Genomic DNA, 15,055 nt, shown 5'->3' with positions numbered 1-15,055 from the left:
CCTAATCTGTAAAAGAGAGGGACGTGAGGTGTGAATGTGAGGCTTGCAGTGGTGCCAAGTGGTACCAAGGGACCTGGAGCTTGAGCTGGATGAACTTCGGATCATTCGGGAGGCAGAGGGGGTCATAGATAGGAGCTTCAGGGAAGTAGTTACACCAAAGACTGGAGATAGATGGGTAACTGTAAGAGGGACTGGGAAGAAGCAGTCAGTGCAGGGACCCCCTGCGGTCGTTCCCCTGAGTAACAAGTATACCGTTTTGGATACTTGTGGGGGGGACGACTTACCAGGGGTAAGCCATGGGGTACGGGCCTCTGGCACGGAGTCTGACCCTGTTGCTCAGAAGGGAAGGGGGGAAAGGAGTAGAACATTAGTAATTGGGGACTCAATAGTCAGGGGCACAGATAGGAGATTTTGTGGGAGCGAGAGAGACTCACGTTTGGTATGTTGCCTCCCAGGTGCAAGGGTACGTGATGTCTCGGATCGTGTTTTCCGGGTCCTTAAGGGGGAGGGGGAGCAGCCCCAAGTCGTAGTCCACATTGGCACTAACGACATAGGTAGGAAAGGGGACAAGGATGTCAGGCAGGCCTTTAGGGAGCTAGGATGGAAGCTCAGAGCGAGAACAAACAGAGTTGTTATCTCTGGGTTGTTGCCCGTGCCACGTGGTAGTGAGATGAGGAATAGGGAGAGAGAGCAATTAAACACGTGGCTACAGGGATGGTGCAGGCGGGAGGGATTCAGATTTCTGGATAACTGGGGCTCTTTCTGGGGAAGGTGGGACCTCTATAGACAGGATGGTCTACATCTGAACCTGAGGGGCACCAATATCCTGGGGGGGAGATTTGTTAGTGCTCTTTGGGGGGATTTAAACTAATTTAGCAGGGGCATGGGAACCTGGATTGTAGTTTTGATGGGAACCTGGATTGTAGTTTTGGGGTACGGGAGATTGAGAGTATAGAGGTCAGGAGCACAGATTTGACTTCGCAGGAGGGTGCCAGTGTTCAGGTAGGTGGTTTGAAGTGTGTCTACTTCAATGCCAGGAGTATACGAAATAAGGTAGGGGAACTGGCAGCATGGGTTGGTACCTGGGACTTCGATGTTGTGGCCATTTCAGAGACATGGATAGAGCAGGGACAGGAATGGTTGTTGCAGGTTCCGGGGTTTAGGTGTTTTAGTAAGCTCAGAGAAGGGGGCAAAAGAGGGGGAGGTGTGGCGCTGCTAGTCAAGGACGGTATTACGGTGGTGGAAAGGATGCTAGATGGGGACTCTTCTTCTGAGGTAGTATGGGCTGAGGTTAGAAACAGGAAAGGAGAGGTCACCCTGTTGGGAGTTTTCTATAGGCCACCTAATAGTTCTAGGGATGTAGAGGAAAGGATGGAGAAGATGATTCTGGAAAAGAGCGAAAGTAACAGGGTAGTTGTTATGGGAGACTTTAACTTTCCAAATATTGACTGGAAAAGATATAGTGCGAGTACATTAGATGGGTCATTCTTTGTACAATGTGTGCAGGAGGGTTTCCTGACACAATATGTTGACAGGCCAACAAGAGGCGAGGCCACATTGGATTTGGTTTTGGAACCAGGCCAGGTGTTAGATCTGGAGGTAGGTGAGCACTTTGGAAACAGTGACCACAATTCGGTGACCTTTACGTTAGTGATGGAAAGGGATAAGTATACCCCGCAGGGCAAGAGTTATAGCTGGGGGAAGGGCAATTATGATGCCATTAGACATGACTTAGGATGTGTTGGTTGGAGAAGTAGGCTGCAAGGGTTGGGCACACTTGATATGTGGAGCTTGTTCAAGGAACAGCTATTGCATGTTCTTGATAAGTACGTACCAGTCAGGCAGGGAGGAAGGGGTCGAGCGAGGGAACCGTGGTTTACCAAAGAAGTGGAATCTCTTGTTAAGAGGAAGAAGGAGGCCTATGTGAAGATGAGGCGTGAAGTTTCAGTTGGGGCGCTTGATAGTTACAAGGAAGCGAGGAAGGATCTAAAAAGAGAGCTGAGACAAGCAAGGAGGGGACATGAGAAGTCTTTGGCAGGTAGGATCAAGGAAAACCCAAAAGCTTTCTATAGGTATGTCAGGAATAAAAGAATGACTAGGGTAAGAGTAGGGCCAGTCAAGGACAGTGGTGGGAAGTTGTGTGTGGAGGCTGAGGAGATAAGCGAGATACTAAATGAATACTTTTCGTCAGTATTCACTCAAGAAAAAGATAATATTGTGGAGGAGAATGCTGAGACCCAGGCTATTAGAATAGATGGCATTGAGGTGAGTAGGGAAGAAGTGTTGGCAATTCTGGACAAGGTGAAAATAGATAAGTCCCTGGGGCCGGATGGGATTTATCCTAGGATTCTCTGGGAAGCCAGGGAAGAGATTGCTGAGCCTTTGGCTTTGATTTTTAGGTCATCATTGGCTACAGGAATAGTGCCAGAGGACTGGAGGATAGCAAATGTGGTCCCTTTGTTCAAGAAGGGGAGTAGAGATAACCCCGGTAACTATAGGCCGGTGAGCCTAACGTCTGTGGTGGGTAAAGTCTTGGAGAGGATTATAAAAGATACGATTTATAATCATCTAGATAGGAATAATATGATTAGGGACAGTCAGCATGGTTTTGTGAATTGTAGGTCATGCCTCACAAACCTTATCGAGTTCTTTGAGAAGGTGACTGAACAGGTAGACGAGGGTAGAGCAGTTGATGTGGTGTATATGGATTTCAGTAAAGCGTTTGATAAGGTTCCCCACGGTCGGCTATTGCAGAAAATACGGAGGCTGGGGATTGAGGGTGATTTAGAGATGTGGATCAGAAATTGGCTAGTTGAAAGAAGACAGAAAGTGGTAGTTGATGGGAAATGTTCAGAATGGAGTTCAGTTACGAGTGGCGTACCACAAGGATCTGTTCTGGGGCCGTTGCTGTTTGTCATTTTTATAAATGACCTAGAGGAGGGCGCAGAAGGATGGGTGAGTAAATTTGCAGACGACACTAAAGTCGGTGGAGTTGTAGACAGTGCGGAAGGATGTTGCAGGTTACAGAGGGACATAGCTAAGCTGCAGAGCTGGGCTGAGAGGTGGCAAATGGAGTTTAATATGGAGAAGTGTGAGGTGATTCACTTTGGAAAGAATAACAGGAATGCGGAATATTTGGCTAATGGTAAAATTCTTGGTAGTGTGGATGAGCAGAGGGATCTCGGTGTCCATGTACATAGATCCCTGAAAGTTGCCACCCAGGTTGATAGGGTTGTGAAGAAGGCCTATGGTGTGTTGGCCTTTATTGGTAGAGGGATTGAGTTCCGGAGCCATGAGGTCATGTTGCAGTTGTACAAAACTCTAGTACGGCCGCATTTGGAGTATTGCGTACAGTTCTGGTCGCCTCATTATAGGAAGGACGTGGAAGCTTTGGAACGGGTGCAGAGGAGATTTACCAGGATGTTGCCTGGTATGGAGGGAAAATCTTATGAGGAAAGGCTGATGGACTTGAGGTTGTTTTCGTTAGAGAGAAGAAGGTTAAGAGGTGACTTAATAGAGGCATACAAAATGATCAGAGGGTTAGATAGGGTGGACAGCGAGAGCCTTCTCCCGCGGATGGAGGTGGCTAGCACGAGGGGACACAGCCTTAAATTGAGGGGTAATAGATATAGGACAGAGGTCAGAGGTGGGTTTTTTACGCAAAGAGTGGTGAGGCCGTGGAATGCCCTACCTGCAACAGTAGTGAACTCGCCAACATTGAGGGCATTAAAAAATTTATTGGATAAGCATATGGATGATAAGGACATAGTTTAGGTTAGATGGCCTTTAGATTTTTTCCATGTCGGTGCAACATCGAGGGCCGAAGGGCCTGTACTGCGCTGTATCATTCTATGTTCTATGTTCTAAGTGTGTCAGGGTGTAATGCGGCATATGCACGTCAGTTTGAGCGAGAGAGATTGTCAATAACTGAATGATCGGGTGTGGCAAGTTGAACAGTGTTTGAAGTTAGGGGTGCAGTTGGTAGGAAGTAGCATTTGAAAACTCATCCAATGACTTTGGCCACTTATGTGGCAATTGAACTTCTTGGGGCACTACATCCAACTCCTGGGGACTTCACTACTGGCATTTCCTTCCATGACTATCTGATCCCATTGCCTTCCATGGGTATCTGATCCCATAGCCTTCCATGACTATCTGATCCCATTGCCTTCCATGGCTATCTGATCCCATTGCCTTCCATGGCTATCTGATCCCATTGCCTTCCATGGCTATCTGATCCCATTGCCTTCCCTGGCTATCAGATCCCATTGCCTTCCATGACTATCTGATCCCATTGCCTTCCATGGCTATCAGATCCCATTGCCTTCCATGGCTATCTGATCCCATTGCCTTCCATGACTATCTGATCCCATTGCCTTCCCTGGCTATCAGATTCCATTGCCTTCCCTGGCTATCTGATCCCATTGCCTTCCATGGCTATCAGATCCCATTGTCTTCCATGGGTATCTGATCCCATAGCCTTCCATGGCTATCTGATCCCACAGCCTTCCATGGCTATCTGATCCCATTGTCTTCCCTGGCTATCAGATCCCATTGCCTTCCATGGCTATCTGATCCCATTGCCTTCCATGGCTATCTGATCCCATTGCCTTCCCTGGCTATCAGATCCCATTGCCTTCCATGACTATCTGATCCCATTGCCTTCCATGGCTATCTGATCCCACAGCCTTCCATGGCTATCTGATCCCACAGCCTTCCATGGCTATCTGATCCCATTGTCTTCCCTGGCTATCAGATCCCATTGCCTTCCATGGCTATCTGATCCCATTGCCTTCCATGGCTATCTGATCCCATTGTCTTCCCTGGCTATCAGATCCCATTGCCTTCCATGGCTATCTGATCCCATTGCCTTCCATGGCTATCTGATCCCACAGCCTTCCATGGCTATCTGATCCCATAGCCTTCCATGGCTATCTGATCCCACAGCCTTCCATGGCTATCTGATCCCATTGCCTTCCGTGGCTATCAGATCCCATTGCCTTCCATGGGTATCAGATCCCATTGCCTTCCATGACTATCTGATCCCATTGCCTTCCATGGGTATCAGATCCCATTGCCTTCCATGACTATCTGATCCCATTGCCTTCCATGGCTATCAGATCCCATTGCCTTCCATGGCTATCTGATCCCAATTATTTTCTGAGTGTTTATCTAAATAGTCCCCTGCACATACAGGACATCTCTCCTTTCCTGAACAAAGGCACCAGTCATGACCCGGAAAAGAAAATTATGGTCCTTAGTGCTTCTCCTGTTTCCAGGACCCAGTCACTTGTTGAACTTGAAAACAATCCACGAAACCAGGTATGAACTCAATTCGATATGTGATGATCTCTAATATTTAGTGTTGGATGGATGCTGAAATCATTTAAGAACAACAGGCAGTGTGAAATCTCTATGTAGCCTGCGTTGCAGTTAATTGGTGCGGGCTAATCCCTCACTGCGATTACCATGCCATGTTTTGAAGTCTATTGAATTTATTCCATAGGGAAAGATGGAGAGAGAAAACAGAGAGACAGAAAAGACAGATAAGGAAACATAGGCCGGAATTCTCCGGTCATCGGGATTCCCTTTTCCCGCTGACAGTTCACCCCCACCCGTGAGTTTCACAATGGCGTGGGGTGGTTTCAATGGGAAATCCCATTGACAAGTGACGGGAGTATAGAGCGAACGGCATGCCACCAAAAAACAAGCGGCTGGGGGACCAGAAAATCCCAGCCATAATTTTTAACAAGAGCCTGGCTCCAATCCAATTGGAAGGCGAATGTTCCAAGTTGAAGATTTGCCCCATTATGAGTCTTTCTCATACAAATTACAGCCTACATTTTCCAGGGATGCACTTTGAATCTGTAAGAAAGTTGCAGGCATGCACCACACCACCAGTGCATTCTTGCCAAATTCTTTACCATCTTTAAACTTGAAAAGGCTACCTGTTCCCTTAGTAGCAACAAGCAGCTGCAGTGTGACCACACATACCGCAAGAGGTGCCCAAACTAGTGCAGTTCCACCTTGACTGTATTTCACAATGGCCATTGTTTTATTTCTCACAAAGTCGTAGATGCGCACCGTGCCTGAAATTGTCAAGGAAGAAAAAAAACATGAGAAAGATTTTAGCATTGACTTCCTGACAAAAACTCTAAGCAAGCAATGCTAGACATATAATTCTCACCAACAACCAGCTATGTGGCATTGAAGAAAGCAACCCTCACTTTTACACCAATGTTTATATAAAGGACTTACACATATTTCACACATTTAAAATCAAGATCTGCTCTCACACATAAATAGGGATTTTGGCAAAGGAGAAGTGTGAATGAGTCTGTAACATCTGCAAGATGCACTACAGGATGTCAGCAAGGCAGCACCTACCAAACCCACAACCACTACCATTAGAAGAACAAAGGCAGCAGATATCTGGGAACACCACCACCTGGCAGATCTCCTCCAAGTCACTCACCATCCTAACTTGAAAATATATCCCCGTTCCTTCACTGTCACCGGGTCAAAATCCTGGAAGTTCCTCCCTGACAGCACTGTGGGTATACCTACACCTCAGGGATGTTAGCGGCTCGAGAAGGCAGCTCACCAGCAAGTTTGTCATGGACATAAGACATGAGTGTTCAGGGTGCCATTAAGGGATGAGAGATAGCAGAATCTGTTAATGGGAGCAACTAAGCAGCCAGGAACAGGTGGCCAAGTGGGCGAGGGTGGGGTTGTGTGGGGCAGGCCAATGAGTTAAATAAAACAACGGACAACAAACTCCAAAAGGTGGGGGAGTGTTAAGGTGGAAGGGGAAGTTTATTGTCGAAAAATTAAACTCAATATTGAAGCTGTAACATACCTAGTTGGGAGATGAGGGGCTGGATTCTCTGCACCTCAACTCCGAAATCGCGGCCAGCGCGAGGTGGAGAATCCATTTCCCTGCACGGACTCGGGACTGGTGCCGGTTCCCCGATTCTACGGGCCCCGAAAATTGGCGTAATCCACCATTCTCTGCCCCAGACTGGCTGAAGTCCCGACGACATGGATCTACCTCACGGTAGCATGGTGGTTAGCATCAATGCTTCACAGCTCCAGGGTCCCAGGTTCGATTCCCGGCTGGGTCACTGTCTGTGTGGAGTCTGCACGTCCTCCCTGTGTGTGCGTGGGTTTCCTCCGGGTGCTCCGGTTTCCTCCCACAGTCCAAAGATGTGCGGGTTAGGTGGATTGGCCATGCTAAAATTGCCCGTAGTGTAAGGTTAATGGGGGGATTGTTGGGTTACGGGTATGTGGGTTTAAGTAGGGTGATCATTGCTCGGCACAACATCGAGGGCCGAAGGGCCTGTTCTGTGCTGTACTGTTCTATGTTCTATGTTCTAATGTGATCCAAGCGGATGAGAAACTAGCGTGGTGGGTGCGGACCCGGTCCGTGGTCGCCCTGGTCGGGGGCAGGCCAGTCAGAGGGCAGGGAGGCCTTATACCAGGCAATGTTTGTGCGGGCGGTCAGGGTCGGGCACGTGGCCGATCGGGGGGTTTACTTTCAGAGTCTAGCTCCGTGGTCCGAGTCTGCCATGATGCACAGCTCGGCCGCTGGAGGCCACACCGTGCACACCCTCACAACAATGCTGAAAAACTAAGAAGGACACCTTCACATATTCTGCACTGAACTCAACTTCCAACTGAAACTACAGGCGCTGAGAAAACTCACCAGGAGAAAAAAAGAATGAAAAAGTTCCGGTGACATAAGAGCCTGGAAGCCTATAAGGAAGGAAGAGATTTTACTCGGTTGCAACCTTCTTGTAAGTCCAGCTTCACCAACCAGAGCTCTCAGCCTGCAAGGGCAAGGCGACATTTTTAAATTACAGGCCAGCTAGCCCTGAGAAACCACTTTTAGATCAATCAGTCAGGGGTGCCATTTGAAAGCAACCCAACGCTAAACCTGATCCCAGACTCTGAGTCTCAACACATGGCTCCAGAGTTCAGCAACGGCAAGCCTTAGATTGTTTTTCAACACTCCTGACTTGTAATGTGGTACAGCTGCATAAAGTAAGTTGGTAGCCAGCTGACCTACCCCGCCATTGCGGTCCATCTTCTTCAATCAGAAGCTTTCCAATATCCAGCAAGCGCTGGAAGATCCTTTGATCAGCAGTATAACCGGCGATGCCATCTTGGAAGCCAGTAATGTACCCACACCTTTTAAAATTATCAAAGGTGGGTGAAAATCATGGATGAATCATGCGTGAATCCCAGTTCCAACCTGGCTTCCAACACAGCTCCAGGGTCCCAGGTTCGATTCCGGGTATAGGGTGGATACGTAGGTTTGAGGAGGGTGATAATTGCTCGGCACAACATCGAGGGCCGAAGGGTCTGTTCTGTGCTGTACTGTTCTATCTACTGTTCTATCTATCTAGAGACGGTTAATGAAATCCTTCATTAACTGTCTCTATAAGCATGACAGAAGGATGTAAGTATGGCAATTTAACGTCTGAGCTCATCCAAGACAGAATTGTGGTGGGTGTTGCAGACAATTCACGCACCAACCTCCTACACGCTAAAGATGTTTGTGTCCTCGACAAGGCTTTCCAGGTAGTTGTAGACTCTCTGAACTACATGAACAACACAGGACCATCCTCAGGGGTGAGAACATTTAATGACGGAAAAGCCAAATCTCAGTCCACCAAGTCACAAACACACAGGGACTGCCCAAGTCGGGGAAAGCAGACCCTGAACCACCCAGCACAGCGACCCTTCCAGTCCTGTGGTGTAAAGTGCCTTCACAAGAGAGATCACTGTTCTGCGAGTACAGCCCAATGCTTCCACTGTAACAGACGGGACACTTTGGTAAACTCTGCAAGTCAAAATCCCAGCACCACACTCACTATCCCAAAGGTAATCCACGAGGATGAGAGCAAAGATCCAGAAGATTGCCCAGCCATCAGAGAGTGTGATTTTTCGTTCTGGAATGCTGGTGTCCTGATTAATGGTCATCTAACAAATACTAAATTAGATTCAAGTGCCAGTGCGGCAGTTCTGTCAGACAAGGAATCATGGTCCAAAGCCTTTGGATTTGAAAGACAGACCCTCCACTGTATGGAGCAGGAGTTGTTCAACTCCCAGTCATCGGCATGACCTTTGAACCAATGAGGTATGATGACAAACAAATCTTTGAGCTGATGTACATCACCCACAATCAGCAGCTCTCTCTTCTGAGCAGCTGGCAGAAGATGGCAAGACTGTCACAGTCATTAGTTGGCCAGAACAGCACAATCCTGAGTCCTCAAACACTAAAATATTCAGACTCCAATTTCACCTGCGATCGCTCATCTGTTTTTGCAGAGCTGGTTTTGTCAATCGTCATTCCATATCCTGGAAAGTCCCCAATGGTCAGACCAACATCCCGCACACAGAATTACCATAGCACCTCTGGTAGAAGTGGTGCCAGAGACGGATCAACAGTCTGAGTAGCCCCTACCTCCAACTACGATGTTGGTACAGTCGGTAGACACACCAGTCACTGTGCACACACACAGCAACTTCCAGCCCGCCAAAACCACAAGCGATGCTGAAACCTGATAGCATTTGCACACCAACAACAACAAAAGCAGAGGTAAACATGCTATTCGACCTTCTTACCACAGGAACGCTCTCCCTCAGCCTCAGCAAGCTTCCTGGTGACAAAACAGAAAAGAAAAAAAACCACCAAGGAGACAAATACAAATTTTGTACACTCCACAAGAAATTATCAAGAGTAACAACCAGGTGTGGTTTAGCATCAAGTAATGGAAGAAACAGATAAAACCAAACCCAAATGCCAGTCCAATCTCCAGGCCAGCAACAAGAACTAGAACCACCAGAACCTAACACTCTCCTGACAGAATGGCGAACGAGATGTGGAAGGGTTTATAATCCTCCAGTCTGCCCGAACATCTAACTTCAAGGACTTGAAGGGAGAGATGCGATAGCGAGAATGTTGTTAATGCTAATACCGTAATAGTAAAACTGTTAGAATAGCATTAAGGTTGTAACAGGACTTATAACAAGATAAGACTTGAAGAAAACTGAATTAACTCTATATTACACAGGGCCAGCCAGAGGATGGAGGATGGGGTAGCAGCGAAGGTCCGGCAAGCCCAGAGGGCCAGGGAGGCCCTCATCCTCACCTGATTCATATAGGACCTGGCCTCTTCCATCATTCCCCCACCTGTCCCCCTCCCCCTCCCTCTTTCCGTTCCCCAGCACTCTCCCTTTCTCCTCCCCACCCTTTTCCCCCTCCCCACCCTTTTCCCCCTCCCCACCCTTTTCCCCCTCCCCACCATGTTCCACCCTCGCAGGGTCTGTGTAACAGCACTCAAGGGTGTTGGGACTGTATCGGCACTGTCAGCGGGTTACTGTCGATAACAGTGGGGTGATGATAACCCGCTGAGAGTTGAGCTCTGCTGCTCCTCAATCTATGCCACAGTTTGGCTCCTGCCTGTCTGCTGAGTAATCGCTCACACCCATTACCTGCACGTGGTGTGCCTGGGTAAGGGGGGTGGGGGCGCGCGGTGGGGGGTGGAGAACACGTGTCCCCCAACTGCCCCAATCCCTTGATGGTGCCGCTCCACTCTCCTCATCCCTCCCACACCCTCCCACCATCTCCCCCTACAATGCACCCAACCGTCCCGTACCCTCTCCCAACCCCTCCCATTGTGCACTCTCAGTGATCCTCAACCTGCTTAGCCTTCTATGCTCTAACACGGCGCCCAGGTGAGTCCCCAGGATACACGTCAAAGGTGGAGATAACCTGCTGCCTATCATGTCCTGCGGCCTTCAATGCCCCTGGTGGGTGTCCTGTGAGGGCCCTGGGGCTGGAAGGCTTCCCTGGGTCACTGCCGGCGGCACATACCCTATCGTGCCACCTTGTTCTGGGTCGTTGAATCTGAGACGTGTCCTTGTTAAGGGGGTGGAACTCAGGGGAGCTGGTGGCCGCCACCTCCACTTCGTAGGGTGGCTCCGGGTTGGAACCCAGCAGCCCTCCTCCCTGGGGTTAACCTTGGGACAGAGGGGCAGCTGGATCGAGCCCTGGCTGTCCCTGGGTCATCTGGCTGTGCCAGCCCTGACGGCTCCCCAAAGTCTGCACTATGGCGGTGACGCCCGAGGCGATGCTCCTCAGTGACTGGGCTCTGGAGTGCCCCGGCAATGCTCACCTGTCACTGGGACACATCCCTCAGTGACCGGGACATGCTCTAGATCGCCTCGGGTAATGCTCACCTGAGATAGGGACAGATCCCGCAGCACCTAATCAAGGTCCACTTGGGACTGAAACACACTCCCCAGCGACTGGGACATGCTGTTGAGGCACTGAGCTATAGCCATTACCTCCACTCATGCTGCTGACATCATGCTGCAGGTTCTTTACTGCAGTAGCCACCCTAGCAGTGTTGGCCTAGGTGTCACTCATTGCCAGCACTATCTCCAGGGCCTCTGGGACTCCTCCAATCGGCGATGGATTTGCTGACATCTCCCTCTGAAAATATCACGGCCGCACCATATCGACTGCATCAGCACCAGCTCTACCTGGTCCAGAGGCTCAGTGTCTGTCTAGGACCCAGCTGGGTCCTGGGATCCAGCAAACCTCCCATTGCTATCTCGCCTGGGCGTTCCTGTCTCCACCTGATGAACATTAGGTGCCCCAGAAGCCTGTCCACTACTATCGCCCACCGAGGTGAGTGTTTCTGCTCTGGTGGAGGGTGGGGATCACAGCTGTGCTGCGAATAGTGTGGTCTCCTCAGAGCTCCCCTCCAAGGTGTTCTCATGGGAGGCATAGGGGGAAACCAGCCCGGATTGCCTGGCACCATCTGATGGAGATCCTGCGGAAGAATGGACATGTTTCGTCAGTGGGAGGGATAGGTCATTCTGTAAGAGATTAACAACTTACATGTGACAGGTCATTTGGGTGGGGTCCACTGGATCCTCACCTCAGCACCATCCGGCCACCACTACGTCGGTGACAGATCTGGCCTTGGCTATCCCACGATCTCCAGGGCCCATTCATTGTAGGGGGTGGGAACTCGGATGTCTGGTGCCCTCTCCTCCCGTCTGGGACTCTCCTATCTGTTGGGGACAAACATCTCCTGCAGGGGCACAGTGGGTGCATCATGAGCCGCACGCTTCGTTCATCATAGGGTTGGGGCGGTGGAGCGGGATGTGGACTATGGGGGAGGCGGCGTGGACGGCACTGCTGGACAAGAAGCAGGGGAATGGTATGGTGCTGGGCAGGGGTGATGCCAGGTGCGTGCTTGTTGGGGGTGGGGGGGGGGGGGGGGGCGGAAGGCGGACGGGTGGGCGGGGGCAGTGCCAGTGGACCGGTGCCAACCCACCAGTGTTGCCCGGTGAAGGTCGTTGGTCTTACAACACTGCGTGCCAGTCCACCTGGTCACACTTCCCGAGCCGACGCCACTGCCACTTCCTCCCAGGCAGCACTGGCTGCCGTGGGCCTGACCCTCCAAGACCCTCGGGCATCCTGGGCATCCTGTCTGATCCCGAATACGTCCATCAGTCTTGCCAAGTCGGCATCCCTGAATCGTGAGGCTGGTCTCCTCTGTGGATTGGCTGCGAGCTGTGTGGGGTTTGCTCTGAAGAATTGGTTTAAGTGCTGCTCTCCCTTGTTAGCGGGGTGCTGGCGACCACAGCCCCGGCGAATCAGCCAGTGGGACAGTCATTTCCAGCTTGAAGCCTGTGGGGCGCAGTTAAATGGACCATTTAACGTTCGATACTGGTGACGACCTCGCAGGGCCAAGCGCAGAAAGCTTGTGGCAGATCTCGCTCGCTAACACACTTAGAAAGGTTTCCATTAACTCGCACCACGTGTCTCTCCCTCTACCAGTGCAGCCCTCATCTTTTGTCTCCTCCAGACATGACTGTTCTCTCCTTTCTATCTCCCATCCTCCCATTCCCTGTAAACGGTAGCACAGTGATTGGCACTGTTTCTTCACAGCTCCAGGTTCCCAGATTCAATTCCCAGCTTAGGTCACTGTCTGTGTGGAGGCTGCACCTTCTCCCCATGGCTGCGTGGGTTTCCTCCAGAAGCTCTGGTTTCCTCCCACAGTCCAAAGATGTGCAGGTTAGATGGATTGGGCATGCTAAATTGCCCTTCGTGTCCAAAAAGTTTCGGTGAGGTTGCTGGGTTTCGGAGATAGGGTGGAGGTGTGGGCTTAATTAGGGTGCTTTTTCCAAGGGCCGGTGCAGACCCAATGGGTGGAATGGCCTCCTGCACTGTAAATTCTATGATTCTATGAATACCAGTCATGGGCGCAATTCTCCCCCCCCCCCCCCCCCCCTCCCCCCACGCCGGGTGGGAGAATCGCGGGGGCGCCAGGCGAGTCCCGCCACGCCGCCCCGGCACCCGCACGCGATTCTCCCACCCCACCCCCAAACCAGCACAGCAGGATTTACAGCTGGCTGTTCGGAGAACCGCCGCTCGCCATTTGTAACGGGCGAGCAGCGATTCTCCGGCCCGCATGGGCCGAGCGGCCTGCCCAATACAACGTGTTCCCGCCGGCGCCGATCACACCTGGTCGCTGCCGGCGTGAACGGCGCGGGAACGCTGGGGAGGGGGCGGCCTGTGGGGGGGGGGGGGGGGGGGAGGGGGGAGGGGATAGATGGGATCCAGCACCGGGGGGGCGCTCAAAAGGAGTCTGGCCCGCTATCGGTGCCCACCGATCGACGGGCCGGCCTCTCTATAGGAGGCACTCCTTTCCTCCGCCGCCCCGCAAGATTACTCCGACATTTCTTGCGGGGCGCCCACAGGGAGGACGGCAATCGCACATGCGCGGGTTGGTGCCGGCCAACCTGCGCATGCGCGGGTGACGTCATTTACGCGGCGCCGGCCACATAATTTACGCGGAGCCGCTTTTACGCGGCGCCAAGGCCCGGCGCACGTAAATAATGCGGCGCCGCTCCTAGCCCCCCGGGGGTGGGAGAATAGGGGGAGAGGAGCGGCCTTCGCCGCCGGAGTGAAACACTCCAGTTTTCACTCCGGTGTCGGCACATAGTCTCCCGATGGGAGAATCGCGCCCATGATTTAGAACACCTCTGCCAATTTCCCCTCAACTTTCCTTGCTCTAGGAAGAAAACCATGCCAGTTTTCTCCAGGCTTTCCAGATAACTGAAGTCCATCATCCCTGGAAACAAGCTGGTAGATCTCTTATGCACCCTCCTAAAGTGCGGTGCTTAGAATTCTTCAACTGAGACTTAACCAGTGGTTTGCCAATGGACTATATAGCTTCATAGTAGTGTCCTTGCTTTTGTACTGTATTCCTCTGTTATCCAGGATTCCTTATGCTTTTTTAACATGAAGTGTGGGGTGTTCAGGGCAGATAAGAAGGGGCCTCTGGGAGGTTAGGGGGGTGATGGGTGGGAAGGGGGTATGGTGGGTCTGAAGAGGGGGATTCCCCAGGGACCCCATGACCTTACTTGGGTGGGTATGGGGTAATGCCCATTTGTGTATGTGTGTGTGTGTGTGGGGCGGGGGGGGGGGGAGGTTGACATGGGAGACCGACTAGAGATTGGGGCACCCTTTCAAAATGGCAGCCTGATCTCTGAATTCAGCTCCCCAGTGCTGAAAAAAATTCTAAGTGTGGGCTAAACCAGTGAGAAACTTCCCAGGGCCCAAATAAGTGACCAAGTGTCGTTAGATAGCAGTGTGAACTTGTCGGCTACAGTCCAATCAAAACCCGCCACAAATAACACTTTTCACAATTATATCAAGTATGTGATACGGTGCATCGTTTTGCTATTAGTCTAAAAAAAACTGCTTTGCAGATTATGCTATCTCCCCAAAGCCAGTGCAGCATCTACATGGCAGATGTCAGGAGTGTGATGGAATACTCCCCTTGCTTGGATGAGTGCCGCTCCAACAACACTGAAGAAGCTCAAAACCACCCAGCATAAAGCAGCCCACTTGATCAGCACTTCATCCATTACCTTAAGTATTAATTCCTGCTAGCAATGAATTCAGAAGGAAATTAGATGGGCACTTGAAGAAAATAAATCTGCAGTGCCAAGGGTATCGAATGAG

At 50.9% G+C, this 15,055-nt stretch overlaps 1 protein-coding gene across 1 annotated transcript in view; it reads right to left on the bottom strand.

Moving 5' to 3' along the window:
- Nucleotides 1-15,055, bottom strand: part of LOC119969120 (cilia- and flagella-associated protein 44) — a 338,226-nt gene that overhangs the window by 236,682 nt on the left and 86,489 nt on the right. Inside the window, exon 11 of the mRNA XM_038802337.1 lies at nt 5,995-6,089. Coding sequence (XP_038658265.1) covers nt 5,995-6,089 — 95 coding nt within the window. The remainder of the gene's footprint in view (nt 1-5,994; nt 6,090-15,055) is intronic.

This window comes from Scyliorhinus canicula, chromosome 7 (assembly GCF_902713615.1).
Source record: "Scyliorhinus canicula chromosome 7, sScyCan1.1, whole genome shotgun sequence".
Classification (NCBI taxonomy): domain Eukaryota; kingdom Metazoa; phylum Chordata; class Chondrichthyes; order Carcharhiniformes; family Scyliorhinidae; genus Scyliorhinus; species Scyliorhinus canicula.
The sequence above is the reverse complement of the archived record's forward strand: the minus strand, read 5'-3'. Positions and strand labels throughout refer to the sequence as shown.